General features: G+C 58.8%; 3 protein-coding genes across 4 annotated transcripts; 2 read left to right on the forward strand and 1 right to left on the reverse strand.

Annotated features, from left to right (window-relative positions):
- The first annotated feature begins 1057 nt into the window (after nt 1–1057).
- Nucleotides 1058–14105, forward strand: TIMM44 (translocase of inner mitochondrial membrane 44). Of its 2 annotated transcripts, none has more exons than XM_045166703.1 (13): nt 1058–1211; nt 3009–3110; nt 4974–5144; nt 6356–6436; nt 7362–7511; nt 8501–8640; nt 8942–9027; nt 9733–9825; nt 9920–10044; nt 10877–10927; nt 12588–12677; nt 13194–13304; nt 13610–14105. In XM_045166703.1, exons 1-13 carry the CDS (start codon nt 1167–1169, stop codon nt 13727–13729), a joined length of 1365 nt encoding a protein of 454 aa, XP_045022638.1. In that variant the 5' UTR covers nt 1058–1166; the 3' UTR covers nt 13730–14105. The 2 variants fall into 2 exon arrangements, with proteins under 2 accessions (XP_045022638.1, XP_045022637.1); XM_045166702.1 differs by lacking the exon at nt 1058–1211 and adding an exon at nt 1418–1650.
- Nucleotides 14106–14660: 555 nt separating this feature from the next.
- CTXN1 (cortexin 1) lies at nt 14661–16254 on the forward strand. The gene is made up of 2 exons (XM_025293392.3): nt 14661–14858; nt 15220–16254. Exon 2 carries the CDS (start codon nt 15240–15242, stop codon nt 15486–15488), a length of 249 nt encoding a protein of 82 aa, XP_025149177.1. The 5' UTR covers nt 14661–14858; nt 15220–15239; the 3' UTR covers nt 15489–16254.
- A 1167-nt stretch (nt 16255–17421) lies between these two features.
- Nucleotides 17422–20776, reverse strand: SNAPC2 (small nuclear RNA activating complex polypeptide 2). The gene is made up of 5 exons (XM_006046745.4): nt 20028–20776; nt 18958–19077; nt 18738–18806; nt 18148–18478; nt 17422–18058 (listed from the first exon to the last, which is right to left on the reverse strand). Exons 1-5 carry the CDS (start codon nt 20208–20210, stop codon nt 17736–17738), a joined length of 1026 nt encoding a protein of 341 aa, XP_006046807.3. The 5' UTR covers nt 20211–20776; the 3' UTR covers nt 17422–17735.
- Between the last annotated feature and the right edge of the window lie 98 nt (nt 20777–20874).

The raw sequence follows: 20874 nt of genomic DNA on the forward strand, positions 1-20874 counted from the left end.
GGAGAACTCTTGAGAGTCCCTTGGACAGCATGGAGATCAAACCAGTCAGTCCTAAAGGAAATCAACCCTGAATATTCATTGGAAGGACTGATGCTGAAGCTGAAGCTCCAATATTTTGGCCACTTGACGCTAAGAGCTGACTCACTGTAAAAGACCCTCGTGGTGGGAAAAATTGAGTGCAAGAGAAGGGGGCCGACAGAGGATTAGATGGTTGGATAGCATTATCAACACAATGGACAGGAGTTGGAGCAAACTCTGGGAAATAGTGAAGGACAGGGAAGCCTGGCGTGCTGCAGCCCATAGGGTCAGGAAGAGTCGAATATGACTGAGAGATTGAACAACAACGCTACCAACACACCATCTCTTCCCAACTGCACGACCATGTCCAGGTACCGCCACTTGGCGGATTCTCTAAATGGAAAGTAGCATCTGGGTGCTGATGTGACAGAGGCATGAACCTTCTTCCGGTCCAGGTGTATCAATTCACACTAAATGGATGGAGGGAAGAGTGGCTCACACTCAGCCAGGTCTCAGCTTCCCGTTCCTTTTCTGGACCAAAACCAACAGTTGCCTCCCGAAAGTGCTGTACAAATGTGGGCTCATTCGCTCTTGCTCTTGAAGCAACTCACTTGCTCGTCTGTTAGTCAATGTCAGTCACTGTCAGTGAGTCAGAGTCAGTGGCAAAGGGCAGGCCCATCGGTCAGTCAGTCAGAACCCAATTGAAGCGGTTCTTATGGTAGGTCGCTCTGTACCGGTTTTTCCGGCCACGCGCACCCTGGGTGGTCTGTAGGAAAATCTTGGCTCGTGACAGACTCCACATCCTCAGGCTCCGCCTCTTCGCTTTCTTATCCAACCATAGGTCTCTGCCACACAGGAGTACACGCCCCCCAGGTCACATCCAGTCACAGGCCCCGCTCTTCCGAAACTCTGCCCTATCAGAGGCCTAGCTCTCCAGGACTCTCCCGCCCTCTGTGAGGCCACGCCCCCACTATGGACCTCCCTCCACGGCCCCTCCTTTCTTAGGAGTCCTGTCCAATGATACGCCCTTCCTTTCATAAACCCCGCCCCCAGGTCTTGCTTTTTCCCAGGCCCAGACCCTACCAGGCAGACGCGGCGGATGACGGTATCGAGTCGCGCCCCGAGAAGGTCACACGGGATCCTCCAGCATGGCGGCGGCGGCGCTGCGGGCAGGCTGGTGCCGCTGCCCGCGGGTGAGCAGATATAAGGGGCCAGGAGGGCGGGACTAGGGAGCTCCGGACCGGCGACTTCCAGGATCTCGCTGTCCCGAGATCTTTGACCTCTTTGCCCCCTTCCCTGGGCTCCGCGAGAGACTCAGAGTTTGGTCACTGGGTCAGCCGAGGCCGGGGCGGGGGCCCGGTAACGTGGGGCCTGGAGCTAGGCCTGAGGGCGGGGGAGCCGAGACTGTCCGGCCGGGGGCAGTAATGCATGGAGCCGCCAGGGAGAGGATCGCCCCTCATTTCTGGCTGGCCCACGTGTACCGAGGAGTGAATGGTGACCGTGGCGCTCCATGGAGAAGCAGTGGCGAGGAAAAGGCAGAAAACCGTGACAGTCACGGCTCGGCTTAATATGCTTCGTCCGCAACCGGGAGCACTTTCCGTCTCTCTTCCTAATCCTCTGAAAGGACGGGAGGTAGTTGTCGCCCTGGCTGAGAATCTGGGCTCACAGATGCCTTGGGGGTCAAGGCGTATAAAGTGCACTGGGACAGTAGTACTCACGTTGCTACTATTTGATGCTATCTCAATAAGTTAGGAAACTGGGAGCTCAGTCGTGCTAAACAAGCTGCCCACAGTCTCAGAGCTAGCAGGGTGGTTGACCTGGCCCAAAGCTCAGGTCAGGAAGGAAAGTTATCTCACAGGAATCTGAGTGTCAGGAGAAACAACGCGTTTCTGACTCAGGGCAGAGCTTTTCTTCTGGACTGATTGTCTTTTGAGTCAGGGTTTGAAGGCTGTGTGTACAGGTGTTTGATTTGGGCACAAGACAAAAGAGGAGCCACCTTCAGGTTCCGTCCTCCTGTGGGGTTTTCCTTCCTAATTAGAGAGCGATCCGCTTCAACTTCAGACTGCTGCTGACGTCGGTGGCTCCAGGATCAATGGCTGTAGGCATTTAAAAGAAGAAAACAACAAAGCAATTAAAACAAAAGTTTCGGTAACTCACAGGAGTTACTCTTGAGTAGCTATAGGAGATCATGGCATCTGTGTAAGTCTGTATGTTGCTTAGAGTTCCTGGAGACAGGAAGCATGGAACAGGATGAGGAGAGGCCCAGGGATTGTAGAAATGGAAATGTGATTTTGTCAGGTCATTGACATCCGTGTTACTGGCTCCATGCTGGGTGCTAGGATGCAGCATTGAACAAGACCTACATGGAGCTTCCCACCTGGAGCTTAAGTTCATCTTTTGGTCAGAGAAGAAATGCCTTTCACATGAGGTTAGCAGCATCTCTCTGCCCAGGTGACTCCCCTAAGTTGCTCTGCTCACATCCCAAGCCTGGATCAGGACATGGTAGGTTTATTGCAGGGTCGTGCCTGGGACAGTAAGTTATCAGTGTGTGCCTCTAAAAGCCCAGGTCTCTGGTCCTCCAAGGCTGCAGAAGTAGAGAAGGCTGGTGAGAGAAAACTGGTTGCCACCAGCATCAAGGCTCCGCATGCCCATTTTCAGACTAAGGCCTTAAATCAGACTGGCACATTTAGCCTTTAGCGTTCTTCCACCATAGGTTGGCATTTCCTAGGACCCATCTGGTTTCTCCTAGGTTCAGAGTCGGGAGGGTACATGTAGGCCCTGCAGGTACAGTTCCAAGATTTTTTCTTTCTACCAGATTCCACCGGCTTCTCAGAATTTGAGAAGATGGTCGAGCATCAAGCATGCAGGTGGGATGGGATAAAAATCGTCAGATGAGTCTTAGCAATCTCTGCTCTTTTAGGTGGCGTATTTCATTCCTTCCTCATCACTCTCTGGTCTAAACGGATCTTTATCTCTTCTCCCTCGATTAGAGATGTGTTGGCAGCGGAGTCCATCTAATGTCCAGCCACAATCTAGTGCCACTGCCCCATGGTTCCTACCAGCTGCCCCGGCCAAATGGAGAGCTGACCCTGGTGAGTGACTCAAGATGTGAGCCAGCTGGCTGGAAGGGGAGGTGTGAGGGTCAGGCACAGGTGACAGAAGAGGCCTGCAGGATGCTGCCCACACTGCTGGGGCCTCTGATGGGCAGGCCCTCTGGAGTCACAGAGCCCAGTGGGCCTGGAGCTTTTGGTATCTGGAAGTGCTCGGCACACTGCGGGTGGGGCTCCTGCCTCCCAGAGTGGAGTGGGATCCCTATAGCGGAGCTGAAATGCACCGCCTACTGGGTCGCACATCTGGGTCCTTCAAGCAAAGCTGGGCCTTGCTTCTGGGAGACGGCCGCATGGGCATTTGCGTTCACAGAGTCACACATCTCCTGGAGCTGGGTTTCCCCAGGCTAGACCGTCCTTACCTTTATTTTTTTTATTGTATTTATTTATAAAACTTTTACATTTATATTTTTATACAAAATTTCTGTAATTTTGTTTTTATATAATTTTATATTTATAGATTTATATAATGTTTTTATATTTTTATAAAATTTATATATATAATTTGCATAATTTTATTTATAGCTGTCCTGGGTCTTGGTTGCTATGCTTGGGGCTTTCTCTAATTGCAGCGAGTGGGGGCTACTCTCTAGTTGCCATGCACGGGCTTCTCGTTGTGTCGGCTTTTCTCGTTGCAGAGCATAGGCTCTAGGGCTTGGAGGCTGCGGTAATTGTAGCACCAGGGCTTAGTTGCCCCACAGCAAGTGGGGTCTTCCCGGATCAGGGATCAAATCCATGTCCCCTGCATTGGCAGGTGGATTCTAAACCACTGGACCACCAGGGAAGCCCCGATATCTCTCTTACTCTTGATGTTGTTTGTCAGAAACAGCATTTTCTAGAGCTTTTGCCCTCCCGGTCACTCCTCCTCAACCATGCTTCTGCTAGTGTTTCACCACTATGGGGAGGAAAGCCCCAAACCTCACACTGACTCCACTTCCACATCCTTGAGCAGCTCACACCCTCCCTTCCCTTTTGAGTCTCAGCACAGCCCTCTAGTTACCTGTGCCAGCCTGTCTCCCCAGCCGTGTCCTGGGGCTGTTGTAGGTGTGGGACGTGTCTTTCCCATTAGTTGTCCACATCTCTGATCTGCCCCGCCCCCCACCACTACCACCCAGTCCCCAGCCCTGGGGTGAATGGTGGGGCTGCTGTGAGCTGATGCAGTCCCTGACACTCTTGGACCCTGGATTTCCCCTAGCGAAGGGCTGGCCAGGACCCATCTGGACCAGACAGCTGCCTGCCAGCACCAGGCCTGGCCACCCCACCTCTGGGGCAGCACTCAGATTTTCTGCCTCTTTTGCTGGGGCTTGATAGCAGCCAGGGGGGCTGTTGCCCCGAAACTGGTAGGGTAAGTCCCCAGGCCTGGTGGGGACCCTGCGCACCCTCAGAAGTGGGAGCAGCCAAGCACACGTGGCCATGTCCCCGAGACCTGAGTCACTCACTCACAATCATTTTTGAAGCTTTCTCTTTCCTGAGCCTGTGAAAGAGGAGAAGCCAGGATCTAAACCCAGCTGTGTCTGACCCCAAAGCCCATGAATTGGGCAGGGCAGTGCATGGAGCGGGGCCTCATGTGGGATCTTCCTGGACCAGGGATCAAACCCATGTCCCCTGCACTGGCAGGCAGATTCTTATCTTCTGTGCCACCAGGGAAGTGGTGGCCTCATTTCTTTTTATTGCTGAATAATGTCTTGTTGCCTGGGTGCCCCACAGTTTATCACCTAATAGTTTTTTGGTGTGCCTCTTCTACTCTTCTGCAAAGAGAGAGCTCTTCATTGTTAAACCTGTATCAACAGAAAATAGAAAATTAAAAAAAAAAAAAAAATCCTTTGTTTCTTTCTACATTCTTTCTAGTCCAAATCCTATTCCTCTGGAAGCAGAAAAGGCTTTCTCTCTGGCTTGCTCGATAACATCAAACAGGAATTAGCCAAAAACAAAGAAATGAAAGAAAGTATAAAAAAGTTCCGAGATGAGGCCAAGAAGCTGGAAGAGTCAGATGCACTCCAGGAAGCCAGGAGGAAATACGTGAGTCCCCTTCGCGACTCGTCTCTGAACAGACTTATTGGCCAACCCAGTATGTTAATCACTGATTAACCTCTCTCACCTCTTACTCGCTCCCTGGAGCCAAGAATTCCTGTAGCGCAGTGCCCCGGCTGTCAGGGTCCCTGATGATGGGGAGTAAGGGGGCTAGGGGAGCCACTCAGCCTGTCAGGTCTGTGGTGAGCCTGCAGCATCCTCTGCACACAGACCAGCACATGGGGGGCTTTCTGGACCTCCTGCCTCAGAATCTGCATTGTGGGGGAGGCTCAAGAGAGGGGGACATGTGTATACTTACGGCTGACTCGCACTGCTCTACAGGAGAAACCAACACAACATTGTAAAGCAGCCATCTCCAATTAAAAATAAATAAAAAAGGAAAAAAAAGAAGAATCTGCATCTCCATAGGTCTCTCAGGCACTAGGTTTGAGATGTGTACTCGGGAGGGCCTCTGAGTGAAATGGGTAGAAAGTGGGTTCCAGGGCTAGTGTAATTGTTACATGGTCGCTTGGCCAAAAACTTGAGTTTTTCCATTAGAGCGTATGGAAACACCCAAACAACTTTCAGGGGCCTGTGAGTGGGCCTGTGGCCCTTTATCTGTCTGCCCGCGAGGGCTCTGTGAGCCCCGCCGTCTCCCCTGTGGGCGGCTGAGCCTGGAGTGTGGGCGCTTGCCCCGGATGCCCCAGGTCCCTTGGTGTTTTGCTGTGTTGACCCCCAATCCTGGGCTGCTAGCACAGTGAGGCCTGTTCCCTCCAAGTCTCCGCTAAACTCTTTGTGGGGGATTCCACCCTATGGGAGAGCACCCTTCCTTGTCATGAAGAAGAGGAATGGGCTGAGGGGCCACCTGGGGGCAGAGGAGGCTGAGGTTGAGGCAGGGTGCCTGGGTGGGGGCAGAGTGGGAACAGCACCCCACCACCACCGCCCTCAACATATCACTGATGAGCAGATAGAAGAGTTCACCCGCTGCCACCCAGAGAGAGATTCGGGGCCTGGGGCTTTGTGCTCAGGAGGGTCCCTGTCCAGGATTCATGCCAGGCTGAGGGGCAGCCAGGGACCCTGGGCAGAAGGGAGGGACCCTTTGGGCAGGCTGAGGGGGAGGGGCAAGAGAAGCAGACGTGTCTGGGGAGGAAGGGACTGCTGAGAAAATGCTGCTTTGGACTGTGCATCACAACACAAAGACACAATGTCCTTCCCCCTAGAGAACCATTGAATCGGAAACCCTGCGAACAAGCGAGGTGATCAGGAAGAAGCTGGGGGAGATCACAGGCACTGTCAAGGAGGTAATGGCCGCAGGGCTCCCAGGGCCTCTTACCCGAGGCTGCAGGGCCTGTTTGTTCCCACCTCTGGCAGAGGAGTTGGGGGGCGGGGGCGGTGCTGGGAGCCTCAGGAGGAACTGGCAGCCAGCACTGTGTAGGCTGGGGTGGTGAGCAGCCTGTTCACTCCAGAGGCTTTCCGGAGTCCAGGATGCCCTCAGGAAGGAGGGCGACGTCAGACCAGCCCACTGGCCTGTAGTTCACTGGCCTGCTTAAGTTAGAAGCCTCTGTGCTACAATTAGGAGGGTCAAATGAGGATGTTTTTCTTCCCTCCTTAGGATAGGAGGGGAGCACTTTGCCTCCAAGGGTGGAGGTGGGAGTGACTTTCCTGGAGGGCTTTCTTCTTTGTTGCTTCTCTTTGGTTTTTCTGTTCTCCTGGCCTGGAGAGAGGGACCTGCCTGCTAAGTCACTTCAGTCTTGTGACCCATGGACTGTAGCCCTCTGTCCAGGCTCCCTGTCCATGGGATTCTCCAGGCAAGAATACTGGAGTGGGTGGCCATGCCCTTTTCCAGGGGATCTTCCCAACCCAGGGATCGAACTTGAGTCTCCTGCATCTCCAGGAGAGAGGGGCAGGGTTTTGAGGCCAGCCCAGCTCCATGCACACCTCACCTTCTTCCTGCCTCCCTGCCACCTGTGGGTGCCACTCCTGTGTATCCTGGGAGAGCTGGGGCTCCTGTCTGCTCCGTGCCTGCAGCCCCAGGCCCAGTGCCCCAGAGGTCATAGGCACCCTTCTCGAGCATGCACATACCCCAGTCACAGCTCCATCAGCCAGACAAACTCAGGCTGTCTGCTCCCACCCCTCTTCGGCCTGGTTGGCCCTTAGCCCTGGGGGAGCTCCTGCCAGCCCCCAGCCTGTGTCGCGTTGACACCTCCCCTTTCTCTGTCTCAGTAGAGTCTTGACGAAGTCAGTAAAAGTGACCTTGGCCGGAAAATCAAGGAAGGTGTGGAAGAAGCAGCCAAGACCGCCAAGCAGTCTGCCGAGTCAGTGTCCAAAAGCGGGGAGAGGCTTGGCCGGACTGCTGCCTTCAAAGCCCTCTCCCAGGTAAGCTGGGCTGTGCTCGTGCCTGTGGGCACTCTAGACTCTGTCCTGCTCCCAGCCCCCAGGAGCCGAGTTCCCATCTCTGGGCTCAGCCCCTCCCAGCTGGGTGGTCTTGGGCAAATTGTGGCCCCTAGGGAGCTACGGGTTAACAGACCGAGAGCTCCAGCCTGCAGTCAGTGGCTGACACCCTTAGGTCTGGCCCAGAACTCCGAGACTATCGCTCCCGGTCACTTGAGGTCCTGAATTCCTTCTGTGAAGACCTTACCTCACACTGGGCCCTCTGCTGGCCACAGGGCCACAGGACAGAAGGTCTGACTTGCTGCTCTCAAAGGATCGCAGGGCAGGCATGGGGACAGGGAAGGGGCAGGCAGTTCTGAGTAACAACAGGAGCGTCCGGGGGCTGCTCCAGGCCAGGGGAGCAGACATAGCCAGCTCGGGGCCCCGGGGCCAACTGGCTGTGACCAGAGCCACTGCAGGGGCCTGGGGGCCATACGGAAGAGTTCAGGTTTTATCCTGAAAGCACAGCCGCCAGCGAGGACTCGGTCAGTGGCTCAGAGGTGGCTGGAGAGTGTCTGGGGTGTTGGGGCCGGGAGGGAAATGGGTTCCAGAGGTTTGGGAAGTCGGGATCCACAGACTGGGTGAGCCTGGATAGGGGTCATGGGGCAGGGGCCACTCAGGATGCCCCTCCAGTTGCTGGTTTCTCCCCAGCTGAAGGGAGGTTTCCAGGGAGATGGGGAATTGACCTCAGAATGTGAGGGTTGTCTGGGGGCTGCTCTTAGAGCAGGGGTTGGTGGGGATCGGGGGGAGTCAGGGGCAGAAGTCAGATAGCCAGGGTCTTCTCCCGGCAGCGAGCGTCTGCCTCCCCCCGAGGCTCCAACAAATCCTTGGCCTGAACCTGCAAGGCAGGTGACCTTGAGACCTGGAGCTAGGGTGGGTGTACAGCTTCTGGTCAAGGGTCGCCCAACTCCCACATGCCCGGCTGTGGTCTGCAGGGCGTGGAGTCTGTCAAGAAGGAGATCGACGAGAGTGTCCTGGGACAGACCGGGCCCTATCGGCGACCTGAGCGGCTCCGGAAAAGGAAGGAGTTTGCTGGAGAGAAATTCAAGGAAGAGAAAGTGTTTGAGGCCAATGAGTAGGTACCAGACCGGTCAGGGGCCTTCCCACCCTGTCTCCACCTCCCTTTTTAGCCACCTGCAGTGCTGTCTGTCTCTGAGGACCACACAGGGCTCCGACCCGAGTCTGCTTGTGGGGTTTCTTTCTCCCTAGGGTTCCCTGGCTCCCTGAGAGAATGGAGGTGGGGAGGGATGGGCAGGGGAAATGAGAAGGCAGGAGGCCGGGAGGTGAGGCCAGGGTCATCACACTGTCTGACTGGTCCCTCTCCCTGTGGGAGCGGCCCCCGCACTGCGCTCACTGGCTTCCCTGGTCTTCCCCAGAGAGGCGCTGGGGGTCGTGCTGCACAAGGATTCCAAGTGGTACCAGCAGTGGAAGGACTTCAGGGACAACAATGTGGTATTCAATCGTGAGTGTCCCCATCTCAGAACGGCCCAGCGGCAGGGTGGTGAGAGACACTCACTGAGCGCTCCCCGGGGGCAGGCACCAGACAGAGGAGGAGGCTGGGGTCTGAGGGGGCCAGGCACTGCAGCAGAGTCACCCAGCGTGTGAGCAGTGGAGTGTGGGCTCAGGAGGCCCGAGGGGAAGCACCCAGTACATCTCGGGCGGCAGGGGCTCTGCCGTCGGGGCTGGGTCACCATCTTGACTAGAGCCAGTGTGGCTGTGGGGCAGGCAGGTGTGAGTGTCCCCCGCCCCCCCATCCCCACCCCGATGGTGCAGCTGTGGATTTGGCCCCTACACACCCCGCCTCACAAGCCAGGAACCAGCTCAAGGCCCAGCGTGCTCTGCCCACTCTGGGGCACCTGGCTTCCCTCGCGCTGACAGGGAGCCCTGTCTGTCATCCCATGGTGATTCCCAGAAGCCTGTGTTTCCTTTGCAGTGAAAGCAGCTGCCAGTGGAGGTGGCCCCCCCACGGTTCACACAGCCCCCCAAGCTCATGGTGGCAGGGTCTCCACACCCCCACCTTGAGGTTGACCCACAGGCCCTGGTCTCTTGAGGAAGAAGCAGCCTCGGAGAGGCCCCCTCAGTTACCCAGTCTGCTCGGGGAGGGGGCTGTGATGGAGTGGGGGTGTCTTTCTGGAAGGGCCCTGACCCTACCCGCCACCTGCCACAGGGTTCTTTGAGATGAAGATGAAGTATGACGAGAGCGACAACGCCTTCATCCGGGCATCCCGTGTGCTGACAGACAAGGTCACGGACTTGCTGGGTGAGTGGGCCGCCCCAAGACCATCCCCTCACCCTGAGCCGGCAAGGGGGCAGAGTCCCAGGCCCTCACTGCCCTGCCGGCTCGGCCATCCCAGGGGGCCTGTTCTCGAAGACAGAGATGTCAGAGGTGCTCACAGAGATCCTGCGTGTGGACCCCGCCTTTGACAAGGACCGCTTCCTGCAGCAGTGCGAGAACGACATCATCCCCAACGTCCTGGAGGTGGGTGTGCGCCTGGCTAGGTGTTCTGCCTTTTCCCTGCCACGTCCCTGCCCCTCCATGGCCACCAGCCCTGGCTAGAGCCTGGGAGTCCTGCAGCCCAGCCCATACAGAGGCCTGTGGCGTGGCCTAGTGGGACTGCAGGGAGCGTCCCCCAACCTCCCGCCCCCTGGTCCTCTGTGAACATCTGATCCCTCCTCCTGGGGTCCTTCTCCCTCCTCCATGTTCTCAGCTTCCTCAGGATACTCAGGGCAGGGCTGGGAGGAGGTGAAAAGGTAGCAACTCCCAAAAGCAGCAGCCCGAGCCCAGGCGGGATCCTCTGGGGTGAGGTCATCTCAGCCCCCACCCCCACCATGCCCTGTGGTTCCCCCCCAGCGCCCCCCACCCCCCAGGACCCTCACCACATCCTGTTCCTGTGGCATCTTCTCTCCTTGCACCCTGGGAGCCCTCCCCCACACTCCCCCTCTACCCCTGCTCTGCCCCGTCCCTCCTGGGCCAGGCCATCTAGAGCTTTGTCCCCAGGGCAGGCAGGCTGCCCCTGCATGGCCACCTTGGCTCAGTTTCCCAGCTGGGACCAGACCTCCGACCACTGCCACCTTCCCCTTCCTTCCTGCAGACCCTGGGGACCCACTCTAGGCTGCCCCACTGTTAGCTGCGGGAGCTCCCCTCCCACTGCCCCAGCCTGGCCAGGTCTCCCCTCCCCAGACTTGGACCCCAGGGTGGGGCTGGGAGGCTGCAAGGAAAGGGTCTCCCTGGAGAACATTCTCCAGCAGTATCTCGCTGCTTCCAGAGCCCACTCATTCTCATACTTGATTTTTTGTCTTTCCCTTTTTAGGCCATGATTTCTGGGGAACTCGACATTCTCAAAGACTGGTGCTATGAAGCTGTGAGTGCTTGCTGGCTTTTTTTTTTTCCTGTTTAGGCCTAAGAAGAAATAACAATTTGGAGGAGATCTGCTTGGGTGGCTCGATCCAGGAAGAGCTCGATGGGGATGGGGGTGTCGGGGGTGGGGGTGGCTGCAGGCTGGGGATCCAGGGGTCAGGGAAGTGGGTGGAAAGGGATACTGGAGAACCCTGGGGTGCATCAGATGTTCACTCTGTGCGTGGGGGTCACAGGTGCTGGCCAGCAAGTGGGGTGTGAGGCCCCATGGCCCCCCTTCCCAAGGCCAGGGTTACATCACTGGGCTCATCCCTTGGGAATCAAGAGGGTGCTTTGGGGACACCAAAGCAGAGCTCCCACACAGGCAGCATTGGATGGATTCATTAGCTGTTTTTCTCATCGCGAGATCCTCAAACATAGATCCAAGCAGACATTGATATATTTCTGCGTGTAGGTAAGAGCTGCGTGTCTTAAGGAGGCCTAGCTGTTCCTGGAGTTGGAGCTCCAGGTCCCAGGCCACAGGAAGGGCTGGGCTGCATGGTGATGGGTCAGGCGGCCTTGGGAGCACCCCGTCTGCCCCGTCCCTTCCTGGCAGCCTGCTTGTCCCCACGGGGCCACCTTGCCCCATCCTTCTGGCTCCCTGACCTGTGTCTTCTGGGAGTTTGTTTTTCTTCACCCCCAGCTTCTTGATACTAAATAATCCAGAATCTCTTTTGGCTGATTCTCTGCTGTACCCAGCTCACAAACAAGTTGGGAAAAGCAGAGGAGAAGATGTCAGGTTTTCTTTTTAAATACTCCCCTGCACGATGACTAATCCAGCAGGCGTTTATGAGTGGGTTGGTTTTTTTTTTTTTTAACTTTGGGACTGTTAAGATGTGACTGGTTATCTCTACCCGTGAGCTGCTGCTGGTGCCCCTAGAAACACAGCTGAAGTTGAAGCCACTCACCCCAGGGCGTTCTGAGAATGTCATCTTTAAGAAAGCACACCAGAACTCAGATTGGCACCTTTTCTTTTTTTTTTCTTTTCATTTGGTGGGTCCATTAGTTGCATAAAAAGTGGGTGCTGTTGGAATGTCTTCCATTGAGATGCGAGATTGCCATATCCTGGGCTTGGGAGCAGGCACGAGAGGGCTATGGTGTCTTTGCCCCCATAGGAGGAACAGGCCGCCTGCGGCCGAAAGCCACCCACAGGCGCTGGTCAGGGAGAAGCAGGCGGACCCAGGCAGCTCACCCCAGCGCCGCCGTGGGGCAGGATGAATCCTAGAAAAAAGCATTTGGTTCCAGGATCCACAGGAGAATGTTCTGCATCAGCCAGAGAGGCCTCAACTTACCTCTCTGGGAGCATGTTCCTGTTTGTGTTCCAGGACCGTTCCCGGCCTCACTGATTAATACTGCTTTCAATAGTGGTGATACAGTGTTGTCTTGGTAATGAGAGGGAAGTGTGTGACTCGCGCCAGCAAGAGGGTGGCACCAGCCTGCCTGATCCTGGCATCTGTCACTCCTGGCGCGAGAGACCTTTTTGGGAGGTACACGAGCTGAAAGCCTGAAACCCTGCCTGTGAGCCCACTACTGGCCTGGGGTATGTGGTGCCCCCGGCTCCTAGGTGCCTTGGCATGGCTTGCTCGAGGGTAACCGGTCCCATGGGCATGTTCGGCTTCTTGTTGCAGACCTACAGCCAACTGGCCCACCCAATCCAGCAGGCCAAGGCTCTGGGCCTCCAGTTCCACTCCCGCATCCTGGACATTGACAACATCGATGTGAGTGCCTCTTCCAGGGTAGGGGGGAGGGGCAGGGGTGCTTCTCTGAATTGTGCTCAGCTGGGAAGGGTGAGTTCCTTGTCCCTGGAGGAGTAGGGTCGCTTCCACTGAGGGGTTTCCATAGTCCTGGAGTTGGGAATTCTCAAGCAAGTGGTGGCCCAGGGATACTGCTGCCCAGATCCGGGGACTCCTGAGGTCAGGACTCTCACTGAGAAAGGTGGGGGCTCTTTTGGGACCACTCAGGCCCCCACTGGTCTCTCTGCCACGACTCTGTGGAGAGCCCACACCCATATGGAAGACGGGTGGCTCTGAGAGGCCTCTGTGTGTCCACAAAGCCTCAGTCCAGGGATCCTGTCCGATTCTGCTCACAGTTGGGAAGTTCCCACTGGAAACAGACCAGTGGGAGGCGGTAGGCCTGGGGTGCTGAAGCTCGGGTCTGCCCCTGGATGGGGGCTGCAAGGAAGGCACCAGGGACCACTCTCTGAGGCCCATCCACCCTGTCCCCACCCCCTGCAGCTAGCCATGGGCAAGATGATGGAGCAGGGGCCAGTGCTGATCATCACCTTCCAGGCCCAGATGGTGATGGTGATCAAGAACCCCAAAGGCGAGGTGGTCGAGGGTGACCCGGTGAGTGGGCAGGAAGGGAGGGGCAGGGCACGCACTGAGTTCCCTGCAGCGCAGGGCACCAGGACAGCATGTTGCTCTGGGCCTGGTGGAGGCCAGAGGGCAGCTGGTCTGTCTGGTTTGACCAAGTCCTGAGTCCCAGCCTCTGTCCCAGGCTCTGCTCTGGATCCCAGACCCAGGCCAACACCCCAGACCCGCTCCCTGCTCCCTCCCAGCCCTGACCTGGCTGCAGCATCACCCTGCCCTCCTTCTGGTGTGGGTACCGGGTGCTCCCTGCCTCCAGCCCTCACCCTTCCCGGGTTCCGCAGGACAAGGTACTGCGAATGCTGTATGTGTGGGCTCTCTGCCGAGACCAGGACGAGCTGAACCCCTATGCGGCCTGGCGGCTCCTGGACATCTCAGCCTCCAGCACAGAGCAGGTCCTCTGAGCATGGCGGCCATGCCCGGGCCCTCCAGGGCTGACCCTCACTGTGGACATGCAGGGAACTGGCGTCCACCTGCAGCAGCCAGACCTCTGGGGACAGGACTGTCAGCTCTGTCCTTGCTCTGCCAGGCCAGCTGCAACACCGGCTGGATGGGGCGGGGAGGGTAGGGGGCTGCATCGGCCCCCTGGTGGGCTGCTGGCCTGCGGGCCTCAGACCAGGCACTCCCTCCCAGGACTGAGCAGTGGGGCCTGGGCTCACTGGCCACATCAGCCAGGCCATTTTAGCTCCTTTTTCTTTTTTTTTTTTAAACAGTGCCCTTGTTATCCTGTATATAAGTGGAGATTTGGAAATAATAAATCACCAAAGTGCAAGAGAACAACTTGGGTTGTCCAGGGTGTCTGTCACTGGGGTGGGGGAGCTGGGACTGAGGAGGAGGTGGGCCAGCCCAGTGGTGATGAGGAGGCGGTCATGGTCACTAAAGAAGCTGCAACAGAAGAGGGGGTGGCTTTACCTGGGCAAGACCCTGCCCACCCTGGCTATGTGTGGGGGTGAGGGGGGACAATGACAAGGAAAGCTATGGAGGTTTTCAGTGACCTGGGTGGGGTCTCTTGAAGGTTGGGGTCCCTGGGGCCAGAGGACCTTTAGCGCTGGAATGAGTTTTTGGGGCACTGGGATCCTCCAAACAGGGAAACTGAGAGGTCAGTTGCAGAGGAGAATGGGGGTGTGGGAGCTGAAGTCGGGCTGGGAGGTTTAGGAGTACTGGTTGGGGTGGGAGGGTGAAGTCCTTAGTGCTCACGGTTCTTTGGGGCTGGTGGTCTATGCAGCGAGCGGCTCGGGGCGGGGCCCGGTTTTCCCGGTGGGCGGGGCGGGGTCGCGGGCGCGAGCGCCGCTCCCTGCGCAGCCTCCGCCCCCCGCGGCGGCCCCCCCCCCCCCCCCCCCCGTCGCCATGGGAACAGCCGCGGCGGCCCGGCTCGCGCGCTGCTCGCCTGCCTCGGTCTCCGCGGCTCCAGGGGCGGGTGGGGTGGGCAGAGCCGGGGCCGCCGCCGCGGAGAGGCCAAGAGCGGACAGGGTGCGGGTCCCGGAAGACAGCGAGGCTGCCGGGCGTTGGGTCCCGGTCCCGGTTCAGGCCAGGGTGAGGGGCGCGGCGGGACGGGGGTGGTGGGGGAGGGGGGTCCCCGGGACGCAAGAACAAAGGGAGTGGGGCGGGGGAGCCGGGTCTAGCCCCCGCCACCTCCCCAGACCGCGCGTTCGCACCTGTTGTGCGCGGACCGGCCGGGTCGGGGTTTCCTCTCCTTGTTCATAGCGTCCCCACCTGCGAGCACGCCCGGAGTTGGGTGCCTGCGGACCGGGCATGGGCGTAGCCCCGGGACTGAGGCGCAGGCGGGGGCTGGGGCTCGGCAGGGAGTGGGGGGGCGGCGGCGGGAGGGGACGATGCGTGGGCGAGGGAGGTCGCAGCTTCATCCCCGCATCCCGGGCGGGCCTCTCCTCCCCAGGGCGCGCGGCGATGTGAGCCATGAGCGCGACGTGGACGCTGTCCCCCGAGCCGCTGCCACCGTCTACGGGGCCCCCGGTGGGTGCGGGCCTGGACGCGGAGCAGCGCACCGTGTTCGCCTTCGTGCTGTGCCTGCTCGTGGTGCTGGTGCTGCTGATGGTGCGCTGCGTGCGTATCCTGCTCGACCCCTACAGCCGCATGCCCGCCTCGTCCTGGACCGACCACAAGGAGGCGCTCGAGCGCGGGCAGTTCGACTACGCGCTGGTCTGAGCTGTGCGGCGCCCCTGGCCGGCCCTCGGCGGGGTCTCTCTCCCAGGGCAGATTTGACGAGGGGCGCCGCCAGGCCTGGACCGCGCTCGGGATCCTGCCCCGCGAGCCCGCAGCCCGAGTGGGGAGGGCATGAGGAGAAGTCCAAGCCCTCCCCCCTCAGACCCCTCCCATCTTCCCTCCTGGCCAGGCCGGAGCCCCACTTCGTGCCTTTATCCTGCCCTGTCCCACCCCTCCGCCCCCAGCGTGTAGGTGTTTCTCTGCTGTTGTCCTGCCGCCTAGCAGCATGAGTGTCCTGTCCACTGCTGTATTCAGAGACCCCCGTATCCTTTCCCTTTCTCCTTGTTCTGTGACCATCCTCACTCCCCACCGCGCGCAACCCCGCCCGTAAGCGCTGAGCCCCTCCTCGGGCTCCGGCTTGCGGGGCAGGCTCTCCTGGGCTCACGGGGTGGGATACTGCATACCAATATGCCCTGCGCGGCCTGCCCCGGAGACAGAGCCTGAAGAGCGACAATGGCTGCTGTGTCCAGGATGGGTGGCTCCTTCCACGGGAGGAGAGGGCAGACAGGTTCCCTTGCGCCCCCAGCCCAGGCCCCAGTTCAAGTCAGCGCGCCCCTCCCTCTGTTACCACCTCCACCCTTCTTTGGCTCACCTGCTACCTCCCCCGATCTCTCTGCCACACCCCCTCCCCAGACCCTCCTCTGGCCTCTCACTCCTCCTTGCCTCTGAGCCCATGCTGTTAATAAAAGCTATTATTGAGCGCTTACTGCATGCCGAGCAGTGTGCTGAGGTCGAGACTCTGCACTTCGGCCTCTTGTATTTTCAGGATCCTGTTAGCATCGTCATTCTACAGGCCTGGGGACTCGGGTCCAGACAGGTTCAGTGACTTGCCAGAGCTAGAATCTGAACCCAGGGCTGACTTTTGCACACTCTTAAGAGCTGCCCAGGGCTGAGAAACACCCAAATGCATGCTCTGGGGAACTGAGGCTAACAGTCTCTAACTCCCCCCATTCTAGAAAGAGCCAGGACCACCCTTCCTTCCCTTAACTTGGGGCGACTTAGCCTGGTAGGGAGCTGGGATGGGGCACCCTCAGCCAGCCCTGGAGGTTGTCTCCGAGACCTGACGTGGCCTCCTGGCACTGTGACCATACCTGCAGCCCCAGACCACTCTGACCTGATCCCTCCATCCCACCATCAACTTCAGAAACCTCAGGTCTTCTGGTGTGGTGGGGCCGTGGTCACGGAGTGGGCTGGCTCCGTTCCACCACCCGCCTGGGAGAAGTGTTGTGCGCCCCGGGGGAGCCGTGTGCAGTGTGCGTGGGGAGAAACTGAGTGTTGCTATAAAAGGAAGGTTGTGTGAATGCACAGGCTCCGTGAACAGAAATTTCGCCAGCTCTTAGAGGACTGGTGAGATCTGGGGAAGGCGGTACTGTGGGAGGACACCTGGTGCCCCCGCCCAGCCCAAACCAGCCTGTCCCTGCCTCCACACCTTCAGGGAGGCTGATGGAGGGGGCCGAGCAGGGAGAGAGGCCCAAGAGCACCCCTGGGAACATGAGGCTTTTGACAGCAGCTGGGAACCCAGCCCCACCCTCTACCCAGCTCTGCTCTCTTCTCTGCTCCTCTGCTCCCCCTCCAGCTCTCCCTCCCTCCCCAAGGCCACCTCAGGGACTCACTCCCCTCCCTCCAACTTCCTGACACATGGGCAGCCCACCCCTCACCCTCCCCTAGCCGGGGACCTGACTCCCCCACCTCAGTCAGGCTCAGACCAAGACCCTCCAAACAATCACCAAGGGTTGCTTCACTGCCCACCGCGCCCTCCTGCTTGGCATACCCCGCTCAGACCCCAGGAACTCTAAGCTATGGTTCTCTAGCTCAGATTTTCCCTCCAGCATTTTGAGCCCTCTCCCACCTCTAACTCACAGGAGAAAGAGAGTCATTCAGGGGGGTTGACAAGAACTTTATTTACCGTTACAGGACACGGGATACTGGGCTTTGGAAGGGATGAAGAACCAGTGGGGGAAATATTTGACAGCGGTGTTAGCCCAGCCAGTTCTATGGCTGAACCCCTCCTTGTACAACTGGGCTTCGTCTATGAGACCCCCACTGTATCAAGCATGTTAAGGCCACTGCACATTGGCTCAGGGACCTTCCAGCGTGGCAAGATCCTCATGACAATCCAGGGCCAGACCAAGCAGGATTGAGAGTCTGGGGGCTCACCGAGGTCTGGCGTGTCCCCTGCCTGCCAGGCCTCTACCTTGCCACCTGGCCCAGAAGCTCCAAGGGTACCAGGAACGGGTTCAGGGGGCACACCCCAGCCGCTTGCCAAGAGGATATGGGCTGGCTGGAGCCAGCATTCTCAGGGGCCTGAGGGCTGGCCTGGCCAGTCTCCTCCTGACCCCTGGAACCTGCCCCGCTATCCTCAGTTCCCGACGCCAGGCCCCCACTGGCAAGGTCGCGCTGGGGGGCCGTCAGATGTCGGTACATACCCGACATGTGTTGAACCAGGGTGGCGCAGGGCAGACGGGACAACTCCTCAGGAAGCGCCATGAGCAGGTCAAGGACCACAGCGGACTCTGGTGAGGGATGGAAAGGGGATGAGTCGGGAGGGGGGTGCTGGCCACCAAAGAACCCACCCCCAGAGTGCCGGCCCCGCCCTCCTCACCAGCTGCGGAAAGCTCAGGGCCCTGGCCACCGCGGAAGACGGATGATAGGTACGTGTAGATCTTTTCGAAGTCCACAGAAAAGTCTCTCTCAGCAGACTGGCCAGCCAGGGACTCGGAGGATGCCTCAGGAGCAGGGCCTGGCGTCTTGGGAGCAGAGCCAGGAACCTCACGCCCTCTGGGGGCCTCGGGGGCGGGGCTGGAAGCCTCAGGACCCAGGTCCTCCTGTCCTCCAGGGGTGCTGAGGAGCAGTGGCTTTCCACAAGCCTGCGTGGGCTTGGAGGGCACTGAGTGCAGGAGGCTGACGGGCTCCGTGGCAGCGATGGCGAGCACCTGGCAGGCAGAGAAAGATCAGGGAAGGAAGGGCAGAAGTGTCCCCGTGGGTTGCTCCCCTGCCCAGCAGGAGACAACCTTCAAATCCTCCCTCCCACCCTGAGGAAGGCTGAGAGGGTGGACATGGAGGCTAGGGTGACCAGTAACAGGCCAGAATCACAGAGCTGGCAAAGGGAAGGGATCCAGGTCCAGCGTAGACTCATATATATGATCCTGTCCTCCGGGACACCCCCATCCTGCCTGGGGGGGATGGCTGTACCTGTGAGAAAGCCACAGTAAGCGCCTCCTCCAGTGGGCCTGTTATCTTCTCAGCCAGATCCATCCACACCTGGGTGGAACAAGCAGAAGATACTTAAGGATCAATCCTCAGGAGTCCCCCATACCCTACCCCTCCCTGGAGCTCCCCTGTCCAGATTATCCCCCGGAACTCCCACCTCATTCCCCAGGGGCCAGCCCTGGGGAACCTTGCCCCATCTCACCTCGATGGGAGCTGGGGTCTGTGTTTCCCAGCGCCTTGGTCCCTTTGGGCCACCTGGATGTATCCTCTGAATGGCCTCCCGGGCCACTCGGCCCTTGAGCTGCTGGAGAAAGTCCTGGATCTGCGAAGTAAGAAGAGGCCAAATGGACCTTCTAGAAGCCCAGGGCTAGGCAGTCCTGCCTGTTCCAGGGCTAGCCACTGCTCCCTAGCCTCCCACTGGCCAGGGGTTGAGGGTCATAGGGACTGTGCCCAGGGTTCTCGGGCCAAGGCCCTAGGCATGACCAGCTACCTGACAAAGATATAAGGCCCTGGACGGTTCTGGCTCCTCCCCGCAGCCACAGCCCACACCCATGGTTAAGTACTATCCTAGTCACCTACCCGCTTCTTCCACTCCGCTCTATTTCCCTGACTCTCACTTCCTGACTCTCATTTCAACCTCATTCATTCCCGTCCAGTCCCGCTGCGACCTGCCACCCATTCTGGGAAGTGAAGGAAAGTGTTCGTCGCTCAGTCGTTGCCGACTCTTAGCGACCCTATGGACTGCAGCCCTTAAGGCTCCTCTGTCCATGGAGTTCTCCGGGCAAGAATACTAGAGTGGGTAGCCATTCCCTTCTCCAGGGGATCTTCCCGACCCAGGGATCGAATCGGTATCGTCTGCATTGCAGGCAGATTTCTTCACCATTTGAGCCAACAGCGAAGACCCATTCTGGGGCCTTCTTTCAAACTCGGAGCTCGCCCCGCCCCTAAATTTTGCCTTCGCTCCGCCTCTCAGACTTCGGCGACACGGCCTCCTCCTCGCCCCGCCCCTCGACTCGCTCTGTCCCGCCCTCACCCCGCCCTCAGCTTCTCGCAGCCACACAAGGCCCAGCCTTGCACTAGTCCCGCCTTCTCCGGCGTTCTTCCGGTTTCTCAACCTCGGCCTTGTCCCCGCCTCACCCTCGACCGGCCCACTTCAAGGCCCCGCCCCCAAGCCTCACTTTCGTTCAGCCCACCCTCAGGCCCCGCCCCTATGCCAGCCCCGGACACATCCTAGCCCCGCCTCCAGCCTTGCTCCCATCTCGGGACTCTTACCTCCGTATTGCTTCGGCCCGGTAACTCTCGGGCCAGCTCGGCGGCGTCCAGCTCTGGTTGGCCTTGTCGCGCCTGCAGTAGTCGTAACAGCTGCCGCTTCTCGCTGGCCCTCCAGGCCGCGGGGCCAGTCACCTCCACCAGATAGCGCCTCGGGATCGCTCGCCGCCGCTGCGGTGGCTTCATGCCGGTGAGGCGGGTGAGGGCGTCGGCGTCGTTCCGGAGTGTTTCCTTGGTGGGCGGGGTTACGGCGGCCTCTGGGTCCAAAAGACCCCGCGCGGAAGCAGACTTGGATGGGGGCGTGGCTCTGCGTTTGCAGGCCGTAGGGAACTGCCTACCCCGAAAGCGATGGGGACTGGTATCTAACTGAAGCTAAGGCGAACGAGACCCCACCGCCCGCATTCTGTCTCATTCGTGAACTGGAGCCGAGACTTTAGATCTCATCCCTTCCCTCCATTCCAGGAATAAGTCGTGTGAAACTCCTGTTATGTGCTTTGTAGCCAAGAACCTCAGCTGTGGGTGGGGTCGGATAGCCCAGATTGGTGATTTAAGTGATGTGGCCTTGCCGAGCCTGTTTCCTCAGCCGTAAAATGGAGCTAAAACCCCGCCTTTGTCTATGCTCTGAGGAGGGTGAGGTCAGGCAGGAGGGATTTAAGGACCTTAAGGCAAGACGGAGAGGAGCTTGGAGCAGAGACTTGAGCTCGAGGTCTTAGCAAGGGCAGGGTCCGAGCGGTGGGAGTGGAGCGCGGAGAGACTTTGAGAAGGCCGGTGAGCTGGCAGGTTTGGAGGAGGAGACGAGGCTATTTAAGCTGGTGGGATTGGATGTTCCCTTTTGTTAGGGATAAAATGC

The sequence above is a fragment of the Bubalus bubalis genome, chromosome 9 (genome assembly GCF_019923935.1).
Source record: "Bubalus bubalis isolate 160015118507 breed Murrah chromosome 9, NDDB_SH_1, whole genome shotgun sequence".
In the NCBI taxonomy this organism is placed as follows: Eukaryota; Metazoa; Chordata; class Mammalia; order Artiodactyla; family Bovidae; genus Bubalus; species Bubalus bubalis.

What these genes read in the sequence shown, in the direction of transcription:
- SNAPC2 (XM_006046745.4), bottom strand. Translation starts at nt 20,210, where the DNA reads ATGAAGCCACCGCAGCGGCGGCGAGCGATCCCGAGGCGCTATCTGGTG. An exon ending in TTACTGTGGCTTTCTCACAG is followed by an intron (nt 18,479 to 18,737) that starts GTACAGCCATCC and finishes TCTGCCTGCCAG; the next exon opens with GTGCTCGCCATCGCTGCCAC. An exon ending in CCCTGAGCTTTCCGCAGCTG is followed by an intron (nt 18,059 to 18,147) that starts GTGAGGAGGGCG and finishes ATCCCTCACCAG; the next exon opens with AGTCCGCTGTGGTCCTTGAC.
- CTXN1 (XM_025293392.3), top strand. Translation starts at nt 15,240, where the DNA reads ATGAGCGCGACGTGGACGCTGTCCCCCGAGCCGCTGCCACCGTCTACG.
- TIMM44 (XM_045166702.1), top strand. Translation starts at nt 1,510, where the DNA reads ATGGTGACCGTGGCGCTCCATGGAGAAGCAGTGGCGAGGAAAAGGCAG. An exon ending in ATCCTCTGAAAGGACGGGAG is followed by an intron (nt 1,651 to 3,008) that starts GTAGTTGTCGCC and finishes TCCCTCGATTAG; the next exon opens with AGATGTGTTGGCAGCGGAGT. An exon ending in CAAGGTCACGGACTTGCTGG is followed by an intron (nt 9,826 to 9,919) that starts GTGAGTGGGCCG and finishes CGGCCATCCCAG; the next exon opens with GGGGCCTGTTCTCGAAGACA.